This window comes from Crinia signifera, chromosome 11 (assembly GCF_055691185.1).
Source record: "Crinia signifera chromosome 11, ASM5569118v1, whole genome shotgun sequence".
NCBI classification, from domain to species: Eukaryota; Metazoa; Chordata; class Amphibia; order Anura; family Myobatrachidae; genus Crinia; species Crinia signifera.
The window spans coordinates 32,648,276-32,667,491 of NC_139227.1; the positions used below are offsets into that span (position 1 = coordinate 32,648,276).

Sequence of the window (19,216 nt, forward strand, 5' to 3'; positions counted from 1 at the left end):
TTTTTGTTCCTTAGTTTGTCACTTATCGTCAGGGGATTGCTGTCCCTCTGCGCACTGTAGCAGCTCGTACATGCACTATAAAGAACAATGTCTGTGGGGGAGCGGTCGCTGGTGACCCATCTCCCCTTCTAGCTCTGGCACGTGCCCTGGTTACATTGCAGCCCTGGTCAGATCCTCACCTAGAGTTTGCTGTAGATATATTGCCCAACTTATTGGCATACGTTGTCCTGGCATGTTGATATGGCAGGTGCTAACCCAATTAGTATTATTATTTTCATTTTTCCATGGTACGTTACAACTAAAGCGACCCCAATTTTGGTTTATGGGTCTGAAATCTCCCAACCTACATCTCTCTTTCCACACGATCACGTTCTGTTGGTGTGTACAGTTCTGGGACGTCTGCAGTAACTGGGCAGCATAGTGTTCATTCCAGCACCCTACATTTTTAAAAACCCATGCAGTCGCGCTCTGCCGTGGTGCTTCTAGCACAGTGTGGTCTGTATTTCAGCACTGATATGCAGACCAGACCTGTGCTTATAAGCACCACAGCAGAAAGCAATACGCTGGGCAGGGAAGAGTAACTGCACAGGTTTTGAAAGTGACAGGGTGCTAGAATGAACACTAGCCATGTATAGTCAACTTGTGCAACCTGGGCTGTATTTTGCCACTTGCATGTCTTTGTGTGACACTCATGTACACACAGTGTGTTTAGAGTCAAATAGACTTCTCTGTGTTTCGCCTTTGTCATGAATGGGATGTGTGTACTGGCGGTTTGCTGGGATGCTACAGTACCATACACTTCAATAGAACAGTGCCACCCAGTGGGCAATTCAATACAAATGCTTGTTGGCTTCTCAGGTGAGTGACTGATCTTGGGAATGGGCGATTTACTTGATCAGCCCACAAAATAAACTCTGTACAGATAGGTCCTACAATACATGTGACCGGTAATCCTCCCAAGACGTTTGGGTCAGGGCGGCCCATGCTCCATTGGTCTATGAGGTTTCACTGAAGTCCATGTCCAGCCCCTTCATCAGGTGCATATGTCCAGCAGTCCATGCGCCAGGATTAGGCTGCCCAGAGATGCTAGAACTTGGAGGAATGTGCTTTCTCCGAAGGCTGCACATGTCAGGGAATAGCTCTGTGTTTATAGCCAGCGTTTCCTATCGGGGGTTTAACGTAAGTATTCTGTGCCACGTTATCAGAAGGCCGTACATGGGCATGCTCGTGCCGCGCCGCATTCTGCACCTTGCACTGATACACCTGCCAATAAACTGATTCTGATTCTAATTGCAGATTATCCTTTGTATCCAATTGCTTTTCCAGTGTTCATTTCCCTGATTCCACCTCCTCTCCGCTACCTCTATCAGTTGGAGTACCGCAGGGCTCTGTCCTAGGTCCTCTGCTTTTCTCACTCTGGAACACATCTCTTAGCAAACTAATAGCCTGTTGTGGATTTCAGTGACATCTTTCCACCAACCAGTAGTAGTTACTAACCTGATACCTCTATCACTGTTGAGAACATGGCAATCTATCCTACCCCTCAAGCTCGCTGCTTAGGGGTCATCCTTGACTGTCCGTTGTTCCCAACATTCAATCTGTCTCAAAATGATGCTACATACATATAAAAAAACAGATTCAAAATGCCCCCTACCTTACACAAGACTAAGGGCCTGATTCTGATTCATTCACAAAAGCAAACTTTTTTTTTTAATGGACAAAACCATGTGCACTGCAGGTGGAGCAGATGTAACATGTGCAGAGAGAGTTACATTGGGTGTTATTTTGTTTCTGTGCAGGGCAAATACTGGCTGCGTAATTTTTACACTGCAATTTAGATATCGGTTTGAAGTACAAACCCCACCCAAATCTAACCTTTCTGCACATGTTACATCTGCCCCACCTGCAGTGCACATGGTTTTGTCCATTAAAGAATGAGTTTGCTTTTGCGAGTTAACCAGAATCAGGCACTACATCTCTAATCCATGTTCTCATCATCTCCTGCATTGATTTATTGCAATAGTTTCCTTACAGGTCTTCCCTTATACTGACACTCACCACTACAATCCATCCTGAATGCAGTGGAGAGGCCGATCTTCCGGGTGCCGGACGGCTCCCCGACAGTCGGGATTCCGACAGTCATTACTCCTACGTCGGAATCCCGACTGCTCCCTCGTGGGGGTCCACGACCCACATAGAGGGAGAATAAAATAGTTGGCGAGCGCAGCAAGCCTGCAAGGGGCTTCATTGCGCTCCCTCCGCTGTGCAGTCGGGATTCCGATGTCGGAGAAATGACTGTCGGAATCCCGACTGTCGGTGTGTCATACCACACCCGATCTTCCTCCCTAGATGTTTGTCTGCTAAGCCGCACTGTCAGTCCCTCCGTTTGTTCCCTTTGTTCAATATAAAATACTTTCACTTATAAACAAGGCCATAAACCAAACTACACCAATGTACATCTCTACACTATTTTCCTACCCGACCACCTTTACTCCTCACAAGATCTAAAGTCTCTCATCCACACTCATTACTCACTCTCAGTCAGATTGCAGGACTTCCTTCTGGCTGCACCCACTCTGTGGAATGCCCTCCCACGCACAATAAGACTGCTCTAGTCTCCAAACCTTCAAGTGTTCCCTGAAAACTCACCTCTTCTGACAGCTTATCCTATTCCAGAACCACTCATAACCTCCGTATACCTCTCCTATACACTCGCATCCCCACTGTACAGTCCACACACATCCTCATTTTTCTCTGTTCTCACTTTCCCATCCTCCTGACCCCAGCCAACATTGCTGGTTGACCGTATAATACAGCCCACCAAGAACCTTCGCAATCTGTTGGACCATTATGCAATAGATCAGATCTATCCTTGTGTATCAATACCTAGTTCTCTATAGATTGGGAGCAGGGCCCTCCTACAGACTTAAAAAAAAAAGTCTGGATCTGTTTTGATGGTAACTGACACGGATTGTCCAATTCACATAATTTTTTTGACCATCCCAGGCCGTTTCTGCCAATTTGCAGATTACTCTACAATCGGTACGTTAATTACTGACTGTCGAGTTACTCTCAGAAGGGATGAAAAATGGCCTGGATTCCGATTGTCGGGATGTTCCGACAGTTGGAATCCCGGGTTGAATATCCCCCTATATAGTACAGATCTGTACTATATTGCTTTCACAGTCTATTTTCTATTTGATTTGGATGCCGCGCATCAGGATTGAATGCGTTTGATTTTCCATTTGTTTAAATTTTGCTTATATAAGCAAAATCAAATGGAAAAATAGATGAAACATAGCCGTGTGTACGCTCTATTAATCTGTATGGCTGTAGATACTTGTGTGTTATTTCTCTGTCCCCATCTGCCCCTTAGTGTGGTCTCAGCCTGTGACTGTAATGTGACTTGTAGATTTCTACTCAGTTGTTCGGTCTCGTCTGTGGCTTTCTAGATCTTCTTTACTAAAGAGTGTGTAATGCAAGTAAGCATCAAGTCCCACCATCTGCGTGTTTGTATTAAAGCTCCTACATAGCCTTCATATTACCTCCTGAGATTCAGCGCTCCTTGTACTCAGAACGTGTTTTGGTCAGTGTTGCGTTAGTGATGGTTAGAAACATCCTCCGGGATCCGCACATGAAGGGAGCTGATGGATGCGCAGTCAGCCGTCTCATACCTAAATTGCATTGTGTATGTGATGGGTCTACTTTGTGCAGCCATCAGACGGGCTGAGCGGCCTATCTGCTAGCTGTAGGAAAGGTTCATCCCAATAGAGCTGTTGGAGTTGGGAATTACTGCGAGGTGGGCAGCGGCGCCCTGCTACAGCCAGCCGTGGGTTGTCCTTGCACACAACATGCTTAGAGCGGTATAATCAGGCAGATCCTATTCCAGCTGTCCCTATTCTCCTGCACACTGGCGACCATTCCCACGTAACGTATGCAGGCCTGCCTGTGAACTCAGCAGGGTTGGAGAACATGGCCGTACATACGTGTCTGATGTTGCAGTGTGCAGGGATGGAGATCAGTGTCATTCTGTAAGCTGGCAGCATTGGTGTGTGCTAAATATGTAATTGTCTGCTGCGAGTGCCTGCTGTGTCCCTTCGCTATTGTGTGATCATTCCCTGTATGGCGGTACCGGTTGCACATTAAGGGTTGCCCCCTGAAGCCAGCCTTGTGGCGACCATTTTTTTTTTGTGGTGCTGCGTGTGATGTCATGCAGCCACCTCAAACGGTCCGAACATTCCAGCATTGTCCAGACCACAACCCAAAAAATAGGCAGAGGAGAGAATGCAGATGGTGAAAAGAGGAGACTGGTTAGGAGAATCTGGCATGGGCAGATGGCTGGAGATGATTACTAAATCAATGAGATGACTAAGGGTCCAGATGTGGTGATTGGACCCCTAACTCCAGCCCCCCCACACACACACCCACCACATACACATTCTGCATTATGTGTAATTGGCACCTGTATAAAGGGAAATCCAGAAAATGTGATTCATTTATCATTTGTTTATTTCTCGCACTTATGCCCCATACACACTAGAAGGTATTGCTCAGAAAGGGGTGTGTACACTCCCGCACACAGATAACAATCCCTCCCATCAGCTAAACCTGCAGGGTAATTTGGCTATATAGGGTCCCGGTGACATCACTGAACCAGGTCATTTACCAATACACTCATCCTACTGCTGATATCGTTCACTGTATCGGCGTGGATTGCCTAGTGCGGAGATGGGAAACCTTTGCCTCCCTGCGGTTGTTGAACTACACATCCCAGCATGCCCTGCAATAGTTTTAGCATGGACAAATTACAAACTGTTGCAGTGCATGCTGGGAGCCAAACGTTTACCTTCCCTGGCCTAGTGTGTCTGGGGCTTTGCTGTGCACTGGGTCCAATAACAAGAGGGGTTTACAGGTAAATCTCTGTAATAATCTGTATTGCCGGTTATTCTGTATGGCAGACTATCGCACTGTTTACCGCTTGTGTTCATGCTCAGCCATCCCTGGTCCATACAGCGCCGTACTACTGTCACCAGTGCAGCACTTTGTTCAGCGTTGTGCACCAGTCTGACAGGTGCCTCTGCTCTCGGCCTATGTCCGGGCATGTCTGTCTTATCCCTGATGTCTGACACCTTTCCTGCTACTTACACAAGAGCTCTTCTGTCAGCTTGTAAATTAGTACATGAGCGATGGAACAGAACGGTCCCCCACATAGCTCCAGGACGGAGACAACTGCTCTGCTGGATGTAGCGCTGAAGGATTTGGATACAATTTCTGGAAAATCACTAAAACAGGCGAAAATCGCTCAGTGTGTATGGAACTAAAGAATGATCAGTTGCTATTATATATAAAGTTGCCCATACACTGTACAATTGTGCTGTGCGATGCATCTCATTGTACGGTAAAAAAGTATGTGCTGCACATTCCTTTTGTACTGCCTTCTGATCGCATCGCACGCAAATCGCATGCAATATGATCTAGTTCAACCGCACGGGAAAGATTGTACTGTGTATTGGCACCTTAAGACAGATAATTGGCTGTAGTATTCTGTGTTAAGGTAAGGTGCTGTATATGACTGATATCTGCTAATACATGTAGAATACATACATATTGTGGATCACATGTTACAGGTTCCACATAGCCCTGTTTATGTGTGACCTCGCTGAGGCACCAAGTGCATTGATGTCAGGTTTGGCTCCTCCAACAGAACATGTAGCTGCTGATGTGTTACAGTGTCTTATGGACAATGGGGCTTCGTGTGTCTGTGCGTCCTCTGTGCTGATAACTCTCCTCTTGTCTCCACAGGAATTTGTATCAAATGTGGGAAGGGTGTATACGGAGCCAGCCAGGCCTGCCAAGCCATGGGCAACCTGTTCCACACCAACTGCTTCACGTGCTGCTCCTGCGGTAAGTCCAGCACTGACCTATCAGTACCCTCCACTCCGGCACATCCTGGAGTGTGCAGTCACATGTCCCAGGGAAACCCTGGCAGGAAGCATTGGGCCACCCTCCATACAGGACAGAGCAACTGCTCACGCTGCATTCATCTTGTACTTCTGTAACCCTGACATTTAGCAGTATAGGTCTGGGAAACTTGTGAAACTAGAACCAGACTATACACAGGGAATGTTGTGGGCAGGATCAATGTTAATTGGCATGGCTGAAAGGGCCACATAGTTATTGTGTCGCATGTCTTATTAGTGAACGATTTCCCAGGTTGTTTTGTGGATGTGCCTGGTAGCTGCCCCTGTAGCGCCCGGCTGCCAGCTGCGGTCTGCCCCTGTAGTGCCGGCTGCCAGCCGCAGCTCCCTTTAGGAACCTGTAACCAGTGACTTCTTAGTACTCTAGCTAGAAACAGATCTTTGGATGTGGGATATAGTATGCACACACCTTCTAGAACCTAGTTTTGTCACGCAATGCACGCAGACCTGCTTTATTGTCACTCCTGTTGGTGCATGAATGAATGTCTTCTATATGCTATGTAGCTGTGCTGGGTAAAGCCATAGGTGCGTTGTCTGTATATGATAAGGACGTGTTAAGACTTTGCACATCGGAATCTCACCATCACAAAACACTCGCTGTAATGAAAGCACTACAGACCGCCCGGCATATACACTCGCTGTAATGAAAGCACTACAGACCGCCCGGCGTATACACTCGCTGTAATGAAAGCACTACAGACTGCCCGGCATATACACTCGCTGTAATGAAAGCACTACAGACCGCCCGGCATATACACTCACTGTAATGATAGCATTACAGACCGCCCGGCGTATACACTCACTGTAATGAAAGCACTACAGACCGCCCGGCGTATACACTCACTGTAATGAAAGCACTACAGACCGCCCGGCGTATACACTCGCTGTAATGAAAGCACTACAGACCGCCCGGCGTATACACTCGCTGTAATGAAAGCACTACAGACCGCCCGGCATATACACTCGCTGTAATGAAAGCACTACAGACCGCCCGGCGTATACACTCGCTGTAATGAAAGCACTACAGACCGCCCGGCATATACACTCACTGTAATGATAGCATTACAGACCGCCCGGCGTATACACTCGCTGTAATGAAAGCACTACAGACCGCCCGGCATATACACTCACTGTAATGAAAGCGCTACAGACCGCCCGACATATACACTCGCTGTAATGAAAGCACTACAGACCGCCCGGCATATACACTCGCTGTAATGAAAGCACTACAGACCGCCCGGCATATACACTCTCTGTAATGAAAGCACTACAGACCGCCCGGCGTATACACTCGCTGTAATGAAAGCACTACAGACCGCCTAACGTATACACTCTCTGTAATGAAAGCGCTACAGACCGCCCGACATATAAAGTCATTTGAAAAAAAGATTTGGAAATTCCCAAATTCTGGCTAAACAATTCTGCTTTTTGTGGTATTGGCTCTCTACTGCCTCCCATGCAAGGTCCCATATTGGTAACCTCAGGGCCGCACTCCTCCCTGAAGACATGTTTTTTTATATTTGGATGTATTTAACTTGCCCCCTTGGCCCCCCAGCCTTGTTCTGGGTCATAACATTGGAATGCCTCTGTAACTTGGCAGGAAACATTGGGCTGTGAGTCTGGGGGTGGGGGCTGGCTATTTCTGCACGCCAGTGTGGGACAGGATATTCTATAAACTTTGGAGTCAAAGGGTAAAATATGTGAAGTTTGCCAGAGACGTGCGCTTGTATGTTCCTGTGAGAGTCCGAATCGCTGCTTTATTGTCACTGCTGAATTAAAGGGACAGTGCTGGTAGGAAGCTGTGGCACTACTAGTCCCAGCTCACCAGGACAGCTGTTAGTTGTCCCAGCACACTGAGACCTGTAGTCCTTACAACCGCTAAAGAGCTGCGTGCTTGCTAACCCCGATGTAGATTTACCCTCGCTGGTATCATGGAGTCACAATAGAGTTATTGGGGAATTCGGAGCACTGATCAGTGCTAATAAAGTAACTGACAATAAGTGTTATCAGGCGTATTTGCTTTAGTCCAGGCTGCAGTGTCCTTTACCTGCAGTTCCAGCTGGAGCTATTGGGGTGGCTGCTTCCACCGTTCTTCTGTCTGTGTCACTGTATTACCATGAGGAGGGATGCGGGGGCTGTTGCTGGCCAGCATAACCATGCACAGAATCTCTGCAGGACCCTATTCTTTGCTAGTGATGATGTGGCTTTGGGTCACTGTCCAACTGGAATGTGAACCTTCTACTGCACCCTAGTGCATGCCGCTGCACATTCTCCAAAAAGGATTGTCTGTCTTGCACCACCTGTGCGCCCCTTCATTTGACCTTTTGTTTTGGTTCCAGAAGCAGCTTCTCCATATCCTGCTCCATCCACCATGCTGACCCATAGGGATCTCATTCCTGAGCTGATTGAACCCTTCCTACTAAGGAAGTGACTTTGTACAGTCTGCTCTCTGGAAACCTGTAGGAGAGATTTTGAGTGCACCCCCACTCCCTCCCCTTTCACATCGCACCTCGGACCTGGAAAATTGCTGGGTTGGTGACCTAAGGACCCAGGTCAAGGTGCAGTGTGAAAGCACCACAGCTTATAACCCGAGTCAACCAACCCAGCAATTTGACCCAGGTTAAAAGAAAGCAATGGCATCACGATCCCGGGTCCGAACCGGCATTACAATGTAATAGGGGTGAGAATAGTGATGCAACAGACTGTGTGTATATATATATGTATATAATAGATTTGCTAAGATGGGTTTAGAGTTGTGGGGGTTGGATTTGTTTTTTTTTTCTTAAACCAAACAGGGTCTAGTTTGTCATTTTTAGAATGTACCAGTTAAAAAATAGCTGTAATGTGATTGCTTGTTTGCCTTTGGCCACGCCTCCACTTATTTCTGCCAATAAATTCACAGTACAAGGAAATGTAAAAGGTTCTTTGGGCAGCACGGTTGGTGTAGTGTAAGCATTGCTGCCTCACAGCACTGAGGTCTTGGGACTGGTGTGAGTGGCACTGTGGAATGTGTGTGTGCTATATAAGTAGCTGGTGATAACTATATATATATATATATATATATATATATATATATATATATATATATATATATATATATATATATATATATATATACATACACACACTTATAGAGCATTTGCATACTGCCCACTCTCTAGGGAGGGGGAGCTGCCAATATGATGCAAATTGTCGTTTTGGTCCCACCTCCTTCCGCTTAGACCGGCAGTTTGCCAGATTAGTATGGTACGTATGAGGGCGGGACTTAGTGCCAAAGTAGCTTAGTGCCCAGTTACAGAATGTATATACAAGTGTACAGTATGTCTACAAGCATAAGGTCGAGACCACTAGGTCGACATGCATGAATGTAACATGACTGAAGGTCGACATGGGGTTTTTCACTTTTTTTTTTCTGTGCCGACAGGCGGTATTTCATGCCCTACCATCCACCAGGGCATGGTGGGGAACTAAAATAGTGTCCCGAGCGCAGCAGTGCACTTTTTTTTTTTAAGTATCCATGTCAACAGTGTTGATATTCGGGTAAAAAGTTAAAAACCCCATGTCGACCTTCCCCATGTCAACCTAATGACCCTGTCGACCTAGTGGTGTCAACCTAATGCTTGTCGACCTAGTTGTCTATCCAATGATTCGTACCCATTTATGAAGGTTTTCATCGGTCAGTTACACAAACAATTAACCTGTCCTTTCTATAACCTGGTGTATTGTCGCTAGAAGTTGGTAATTATGTGGCCGTACAGAGCGCATGTCAGTAAATCTGAATAACATTGTCAGTAAAAGTGGCATGGTACGTTTGGTATTCCCAGGTGTGAGTGTGTGCAGTATTCCTGGCTCCATTCTGTGTACGAGACATGAGGGTATATTTGAGGTGGATTTCGATCGATTTGTAAAATTGATCAAAATCAACCTAATAAATATACCCCATGGTCTCCGTTGCCCCTGAAACTGGGAACTGGTGCCACATCCTCTTCCACGGGTGACTGCGTGGCAAGGATATTGTCTTGCTGAGGAAGCACGGAGGAAGGAAGCAGATCTTCGTCTGCTGTAAGTGCGCTCATCCTGGACAGTACAACTGAGGAAGTTCCCCATTCACTTGTCAGCTTCTTCTGTCATTTATTATACTTCCCACACTTCATCAGGAACTACGACCCGCTTCCTGTATTGGGTTCAGTGATGATATTCATTTGTGGCGTAAAATTAAAGGGCCACCTTAACTTTCACACAGGGGCCACAGTGAAGCTCCAGTGATAGGATTCCTCTGTCTTGTGATACCTGCCAGTAGCCCTCTGTGATACTGCCAGAGATACCGGGTGCAACGGGCGTCTCCTATGTGTTGGAAGATGCTGCTTTCATCCGTGTGTGTGTTCCATTACCGCACAGGGAGGCTCGTTCTGGTCCATTTGCATGTGTGGCCCTGTTGCTTGGGGACCTCCGCCAGAGGAGAGCAGCTTGTTCTAGGACACTGGCCCCAGGTTTTACTGAACTGTGTGCGTAATATATCTGGTGTTCTACTTTCCTAGCGCGAAGCGTCGGTACTGCAATGCGGACAAACCTACTGTGGGGATATCACATAAGAATTAATTGTAGAATGTATATAAGCAGAACAATATTGTGGGGTAGCCCTGATTACAGCAACTGGTCACCTTGGCGGCATGAAGTAGGTATGCGTATCCCACCAGGAGAAATAACCGCAGCCTTAGCAGCGACCAGTGTACCTTGCGGCCTGTACAGAATAATGGCTTCATTCATCGGTGCAGAAGGGAATCTGAGATTTATTTCCCTGGCTAATTCTTCGCTAGGCACCCGTTCAGGCCTGGAATCCGTGGAATGAATGCGCTCAGTCTCAGGGACGGGTATTCTGGAGCAGTCTGTCCGTGTGAGGCGGAAGGGGAATCCTGGCAGCCTGAAGGTTTCCCAGTATAAATCTGCGCCTGGCTGCATGTCAGATCCCCCACACTGTATAATGAATGAGTCCTGTCTTCATATAATGTTGCAGGAAGCAATTCTGCAGAGGCCTCAGTTCTCGGCATGTACACATTGACATGGGTCGACACAAGCATTAGGTCGACATGGGGGGTTTTCACTGTTTTTTTGAGCCAACATGTGCCGACAGGCAGTATTTCATGCCCTACCATCCACTAGGGCATGGTGGGAGAATAAAATAGTGTGCCAAGTGTAGCGAGCGATGCGGTGCACTTCAAACTGTGTCCATGTCGACAGTGTTGACATTCGGGTCAAAAAAACTGTGAAAAACCGCATGTCGATCTTTTGACTGTCGACGTAGACCCATGTCGACCTTGCTGCCTGTCGTCCTAGTGGTGTCGACCAAATGCTTGTCGACTTAGTTGCTGTAGACCAGGCATGTCCAAACTATGGCCCTCCAGCTGTTGTGAAACTACACCTCCCAGCATACTTTGCCATAGTTTTAGCATTCACTAATAGCAAATCTGTGGCAAGGCATGAAGGGGCTTGTAGTTTCACCACAGCTGGAGGGCCATAGTTTGGACATGCCTGCTGTAGACCAAACGATCCACACCCATTATATGAACTAGATATAATCTCACTGGTCTATCAGACACTCAGCTAAGAGGCTCCAAGACGCAGCAGTGGGCAGCCAGAGACCTGCACCCGTTTTCCTGTCTGTCGCTGTGTGCATCTAATGCAGGATGGAGCGCCCCAATCTGATCCTTTCTGGAGAGATTCGTTAAGCCTGTGAGAATGCGCAAAAACTTAAGGGGAAACCGCAGACAAATTGAAAAAGTATTTTAGTACTTAGGCTAGTGGTATGGGAGCAATATGCTGCGTATCCTGCCTAGCAGGCAAGCTGCGGTTCTACTGCAGGCGGAACGTAAGCCCGGTTATTTCACTTTATTGGGTGACTCGCTGGCATAGTGGAACGTTGTGCACATGGCACCAGAGGGGGATTTCCACCAGGCCTGGGGGAAGTAGGAACCGGTGGAGGGATGTGTCATGCGGAGGTGGTTTGTGGTTTCTGCAACGTCACTTGTGCAGCAAAATGGCTAATCATTCCCTTTACGGAGGCGTAGGTTGGTTTATTTTCCATTTTGGATAAGCAGAAGGTTTTAATTGTGGGATTTGGTTGAAGTTCCTTCTCTGGCGCTCGCAGTGCCGCCATGGTTATAGTCACACCTAGCTGGGCACAGAACAGATGTAATCTCTGCTGTGGTTCTTCTGTCTCATGATGCCAGGATGTGCCAGCTCTGTAATACAGCCAGGCTGACAGTGGTGTAGAAAATGTAGGTTGCTCAATCAGATTATTGGTATACACTGGTGCTAGAGTCATAGGGTTGACTCTAGGTACGAGAAGTCCCAGATAAGCCCCTCCCACCCCCTTCCCAGCAAGCTGCAACCAGCCAGTAAACAGCCAGCATCATGCATGGAAATAAAATGCAGATGACTCAGACACACATACAGTGAATAATAGTCCGCACGGACCGTATGTCCTCATGTCACCCTTCATAGGTTGACTGTTGCTGATGACGACATTTTGTCAATTGTGCTTGTCGACCTTTTTAGTGTCGCCCGATTGACTGTCGACCTATCATTCGCTTATGCTTGCCAACAGGCGGTTGTTAGCACCCATTGGTTTCAATGACCCCTATCAAAACTGCACACGTCTTAGTGGCAGTTGTTGGCCATGTGGACACATCTGTAAGGCTGCAGCCGCCACAGACCTGCTTGTCCTGTGTGTGTGTGTGTGTGTGTGGTGCTGTTTTTCCTGTATGTGTGTGTGTGTGTGTGTGTGTGTATGAGTAAGGCTTCACAGGTGCAGCAGAACGTGTGCTTCTATGTACGAGGTATAATCTTTATGTGAAGCGGTGACAGCCCGTTGGGCTGCGTGTCCGGCTTATGACACAGATCACAGCGCTTTCCTTATCTCTGCTTATATAGCATTTATTAACCTTTTTGGGAGCTGGCAGAGATTGTGCAACTTGCTTTATTTGTTTTTGCTATCACATGATGATCAGCAGATGCTGTAAGTAATGGGAAGGACACAAATAAGCAACTCGCTCCACAAACTGCAGTAGGAAAGCGCCCCCTTTGGTGAGATACTCAGGAAAGCCTATTACACGTAGGGGGTAATTCAGACCTGCTCATTAGGCTGCGTATATTTGGAGCCTAGAGAGCAGGTTAACACCACCCCAGTGATCGCTCCCCCCGGCCTAATCCCTTCACTACGCTGTGGATGGATGTGTACACTTACAGAGGTCATTCGATGGTTGCCCGATGCAGAAAGATAAGCCAGGACTTACTTTTTTGCTGTACCTTCTTGTCTGAATTTGGGTCGGACGCTGGCGTCATGTGACGTCACCTGCCTGCCCCGAGCAGACGGGAAACTCCTGCATTCCTTGGGGCCCATCCAGGGTTTCTGTTGGCGCTCCCACCTTTTTTGTGGGCACTCCCATGACACGCCCGGTTTCATGGGAAAGCGCTCGCTGCAGGAGTCTGCACCCTGTCCCCACCATCGGGGACAGGGCCGAATTCGAACCAACCTGTGTGAGCAGGCCTGAATCGGCCCCATAGAGTACAGTGTTACGCGGAGGCTCTGACAGACCCCATTTGGGACAGAATAATGTAGTGTATTGATACGAGTACAGGAGTTGGGGGCAGTGATGAGATGATGCAGTGATGTGTACAGTAGGTGTGTAACGGGACCGGACATTGACCCACCATGTGTTTCTTCCTTTAGGGAGAAGATTGCGGGGGAAAGCGTTCTACAACGTCAATGGGAAAGTCTACTGCGAGGAAGATTTCCTGGTAAGTCCTGGTGATGGAGCGGCATGCCTTGGCTGCTTTGTAACCTTTCGGTGACCACTGACCTAATACTTGGCGCCACGACTGGTGACGTGCAAATTACCGCCATAACATCCGCTTCCATCTCCACCTCATGTAAATGGGGCGTGGGTACTGAGGAATTGTTGCTGTTAACCAGGCTTCTGTGTGGGGCAGATTTAGTAAGCCTGGTGAAGTGATAAAGTGGCTGCTGACAATGTACCAGCCATATGAACCCCTAACTGTCATTTTCCAAACCCAGCCCGCTCCTTGACCGGCTGATTGGCTGGCGTGTTATCACCCGGCCGGTTTATCACTTCTCCAGGGTCAATAGTTGGTGATATAATGACGCTTCCATCCAGAGCTCTATGCTGAGGGAACAGAAGTACTCCAGCAGCTGGGAGTTGCCCAATGTAATGACCTTAGCAGCACATTACAGGGATGTATCCCAGGGAGCAGAGATTGCTCTTTTTCCTCATTACCAAATCATTAATTCATCACTGTGACCCACTTACCAGCAGTGGCGTAATCAGCCTGTTTATTTTTGCCCCTTATTCAGTTGTCAGCAGGAATTTATAGGAAAGATGTTTTCTGTCATTCACATTCATTAACTCCTGGAGTGACGTGGATTTTCTGTCCTTCTTTTATAGTCCTTGGAATCAAGGGGACTGTAACTTATTAAATTATTGTTTCATGGAAAAAGAAACCAGAAACCTACTAGTTTCATGAGGACTGGTCTCCCTGGGGGCACTATTATATTGGGTTTTCCAGCAGGTAATTCATTATAGTGTTGCCAGTGTATGGTAATAACTACAAAACCGTAAGGGGGAAGCAGCTACAGAATCCCTAGGGACAGTCAGTGTGTTGACCTCCGTCCCAGGATATGCCTATCTATATGAGTAACTGCAAGTTCCAGCAAGCCATGGTTACAGCACAGGTTGCAGAAATCTGGCGCCATCAGCAGGTAGTTCAAAGGACAGCAGCTATCCCATTATACGCAATGCACTGGCTATAAAGCAGCAAGAAGGTGGGGGAAGCTCTTTAGTCATGTGTCATGTATTGGTCACCTTATGGTGCAAGTGTTCAGTGGCTTACGTGGGACCCCAGGTGTGTGGGCGTATACTAAATACGATCTTTAGAAGTGAAACAGTTATCATCCATAGCAATTAAAGGAGACCGATAATATGGATTATAGAGCAAAATGCAAATTCTCTCTCCATTACTACGGATCGGTGCTTTAACAGTCAGGAGCTCACAAGCAACATTGTATATATGTAACTGTTACTTATGTAGCGCACACTTATTACAGATTATTTAGACTCCGGTCAGACCCTACCCCAGCAGATCTACACCCATCAGCACCCATCTACACCCATCAGCCATAAACGTCAATGGGATACGGTCACCAGGTCAATATGACTGAAGGGAGACATGGGTTAGGTCGACACAAGCATTATGCTGACATGAAGTTTTTCACATTTTGTTTATTTTTTAACCAACATGTGCCGACAGGCGGTATTTCATGCCCTACCCTCCACTAGGGCATGGTGGGAGAATAAAATAGTGTGTTGAGCGCAGCGACTGTGTCGACATTCGGGACACACACAAACGGGAAAAACCCCATGTTGACCTTTTAACTGTCGCCCTAATGACCCTGCCATCCTAACCCATGTTGACCTTCATGCATGTCGACCTAATGCTTGTTGACCTAATGCTTGTTGACCTAGTTGCTGTCTATCCAATGATACATACCCACTTCAATCCACCTGCGGAATCTTGTATATTTCCCCCCTTGTGCTGTCAAACAGCTAAATAGATAAACTGAGTAAGGGGGTTTCCGTGGCAATAGCGGGGTTTTCAGAGCAGAGTTTTCAACTGCAGACCATAATCTCTCACTCCTAGGGAGCATATGAGCAAGTGCAGGAGTCTGGGGGAGTTCTTACACGGAGGACTTGGTGGGCGGGTTTCTGGTCCAAACCTCATGTTCTCTCCACAGGTCATGTTTTCAGTATTTTTTAATTGAAACCAGAGCTATCGTTACTGACTCACCTGTGTGTGACTAAAGATCGCCAGAAAACATGATATGTCGATCACATAGCCGCCGCCGCCTCGCCAGAGTGAAATCCCGTCCTGTGCTAGTCTGTGAAGGACCGGCAAAAATATCACTGATTGTCGCACAGCTGCAAATCCATTCGCTGTCACTCACCATGGAATTGTCCCAGTGCGCAGTCTGTGCGTAACCCAGGACTTACTCTGCAGGAACAATAGATACAGGCTGACCGGTGGCGCCTGCGTTTTCCCTGACACGCCCAGAAAATGGCCAGTTACCACCCACAAATGGCAGCTTCCTGGCAGTCAATTATAAAACCACTAGCGCTTAAAAAAAAAGACATTGGATTTTATTGCTGGATGGCCGCACGCATGCCCACTATGATCCGTACGCCTGTGTAGTCATTCGATAATCGCCCAGCCTGCAACCCAGCAATCGGGTCGGATTAACCCCCTATATTGGCTATTTCTGGCCTTGTACTAATGCTCCACCTGGGGCCGGTCTCCTGGCGGCTGCTGTAGAACAATGGTGTTGTTGTTGTCTGTGCTATTACACGTCACCCGCTGAGTTATTAATGACGACATTCATCTCTGTTCTGGGGATACAATTGATTGGTAATCAATAACTGGCCTCAGATTGCTTATCGTCTGACTGCCAGATGGCCCCATCCCTTCTGCCTCCCCGCTCTCACCTGCAGCACACATACAGCAGTCTGGAAGTCCCAGTATATCTGCTCCATGGTGTGATGGGGCGAGCTGAGCGTTTCCTGCACCGTATATATTGGTTAATATCTAGAAACATTGTCCAGCACATGGCTCATTGATCCAGCTGTTACAGTAGGGCACAGGTTCTCAAACTCGGTCCTCAGGACCCCGCACAGTGCATGTATTGCAGGTCTCCTCACAGAATCACGTGATATAATCAGTTCCACCTGTGGATGTTTTAAAATGTGTCAATGAGTAATGAATGAACCTGTGCACCTGCCAGGTGACCTGGAAATCATGGACTGTGTGGGGTCCTGAGGACCGAGTTTCAGAACCCCTGCGTTAGGGCTTCCTGTATGCTGACTTCAGGCACATGAAGCAGGAAGCTCTGCTTATATAAGATGTAGCAGATTGACCACCGTCTTGATGATCCTCTCTTGTGTTATCCTTGGGGTGTAGGAGGGTCCTGTGGCATCAGGTTGGCATTGGCACAGTATGACAGAATGTGAGAAGGCTGTGAGCGATCTGTGCAGTAACCGGGTATTCTCTTCTCATTACAGTATTCCGGCTTCCAGCAAACGGCGGACAAGTGTTTTGTGTGCGGGCATCTTATAATGGAAATGGTGAGCACCAGTAGTAGTGTCCCATTGAGACTTTACTGTCACCTTCATCAGAATTGTGACAAAACTGATCTAATTGGGGGGCTGTGGAATGACAGGGGAATTAGGTGTATATTTTGTGGAATGGGGGAAGGGGGTTAAATAAAAAAAAAAAATAAATATATATATATATATATATATATATATATATATATATATATATATATATATATATATTTCTCTTCAAACAAAAAAAAATGCATTACACTGTTATCTGCAGTAGACTGCATGTGGGTGGAACCAGTAGCCATTCCTTCATGAATACGTAATGAGCTCATTGCTTGGTCCTGCCCACAAAATGTCTCCCTTCACTGTGTGTATTTAATTACAGTTTATATATAGCGCAGCATATTCCAGTGCGCTTTAGGCAATGGTTCAGCTTTAAATAATTCCTAACCTACTTGTTCCCCATTTTCCCAAAATGCTGGCCACCGCCTGCGGGGCATACGGTACAGAGAACGCCCCAATAAGGGCTTATTTACATTTCACTGCCGGAATGTGAAACGACTTAACAGAATTGAGAAAAACCGGGTGGGACAGACACAGGCGTGTGTACATAGTAGTTGTGTAGTGATACGTATTTCTACGGGCCAGAACAGTCTGCCTGAACAAGCTGGGAATAAGTGAAACAACACCTTAATCTCTGTCTGATGTCATGTCCTGGCACCCAAACCGAGACGCATTTTTCAAATATTCTGCCTTATGTGTGCGGACATGTACAGGTCTCTCCGTGCTGCTGAGTCACACCATGCAGGATGCGTATCCTCAATTACTTAGCTCACACGCATGTAGAATCATACAGGGATCATGCGACATGTACAACCAACAAGTCTGTTCTTGGACTGCCGGCCCTGGAACAGGAACGTGTGTGTTCTGTAAAGCATGTCCTCGTTGCATCCACATTTAGGCGTAGGAGGAGCTTAAGAGTCCATTCATATCCTACCTCTTGATTAGTGGCCTTTATACTCTTTGTTTGGTTCCCATCGGAGACTTAATTTATTGGTTATTGCTAAGAAAGCACCAATCTCTAATGCCAGCATTAATCACTATGTCTGTCTATCATTAGATTTTACAGGCTCTGGGGAAGTCGTACCATCCTGGCTGCTTCCGTTGTGTGGTATGTAACGAATGCCTGGATGGCGTCCCCTTCACGGTAGACTTGGAAAACAACATCTATTGCGTCAAAGATTACCACACGTAAGAACATCCTTTCTGCTGTTTCCCCTGGTTACGCCAGGAAAGTGTAAGACGGTCAGAGTTTTGCAGCCAGGCCTGGGATTTGGGTTGCGATCGCCCGTATATTTAACACTGAAATCAATTAAAAGACAAAAACCCAGGGTGATTTTTGTGTCTTAAATGATTGCCGCTTTAAAATTACGGACGCTGGATGATGCACTCAAATCGGCCACCCGCGGCCGATATCGGTAACTATCGTCCGCAGGCAGGATCGCCTAGTGTGTATGGGGCTGGCCAAATGTCTGCACATCCGTCCACTACAGTTCGTCCTGTGCCTGCGACCGGAATTGCTCCTGTACTGAACTTTTTTCTTCTTTGCCTCTTTTCAGAGTCTTTGCACCTAAATGTGCCTCGTGCAACCAGCCAATTCTTCCAGCACAGGTAATACCAGCATGTACTATCTATGACTTGTCTGATAAGGTCTATAACTACATACTGTCTATGGTGTGACTGACACCCTGCGGGTGTTTTCTGGGCGTTCCCAGGCTGTTGGCAGGGAGGGCCGCTGACGTCCTCAGCGGCCTCCTCCCCGCGGCCTTCACAGCTCCGAGTGAGTCTTGGCTCACTCAGCGCTGCGAGCAGGGGGAAAATCCATTCGCTGGTGAATGAATTTGCCCTTGCACATGGCTGCGTACATGCTGGCAGCTGGTCGGGGGGGGGGGGACGTGTTTGGCGAGGCGGGGGCTACCTACTTGTTGTGCTCCGAACACTCGCATGCCCAGCGAGCAGGTCTGATCAGGCCCTAGTACCTAATGCTGTACAACTGAGCTTTCAATC

The 19,216-nt window shown here is 47.3% G+C and overlaps 1 protein-coding gene across 1 annotated transcript in view; it reads left to right on the forward strand.

The window, feature by feature from the left end:
- Nucleotides 1-19,216, forward strand: part of WTIP (WT1 interacting protein) — a 45,420-nt gene that overhangs the window by 16,516 nt on the left and 9,688 nt on the right. Inside the window, exons 2-6 of the mRNA XM_083164648.1 lie at nucleotides 5,803-5,904; nucleotides 13,708-13,775; nucleotides 17,105-17,167; nucleotides 18,270-18,400; nucleotides 18,769-18,820. Of these exons, the coding sequence (XP_083020774.1) occupies nucleotides 5,803-5,904; nucleotides 13,708-13,775; nucleotides 17,105-17,167; nucleotides 18,270-18,400; nucleotides 18,769-18,820 (416 nt within the window). The remainder of the gene's footprint in view (nucleotides 1-5,802; nucleotides 5,905-13,707; nucleotides 13,776-17,104; nucleotides 17,168-18,269; nucleotides 18,401-18,768; nucleotides 18,821-19,216) is intronic.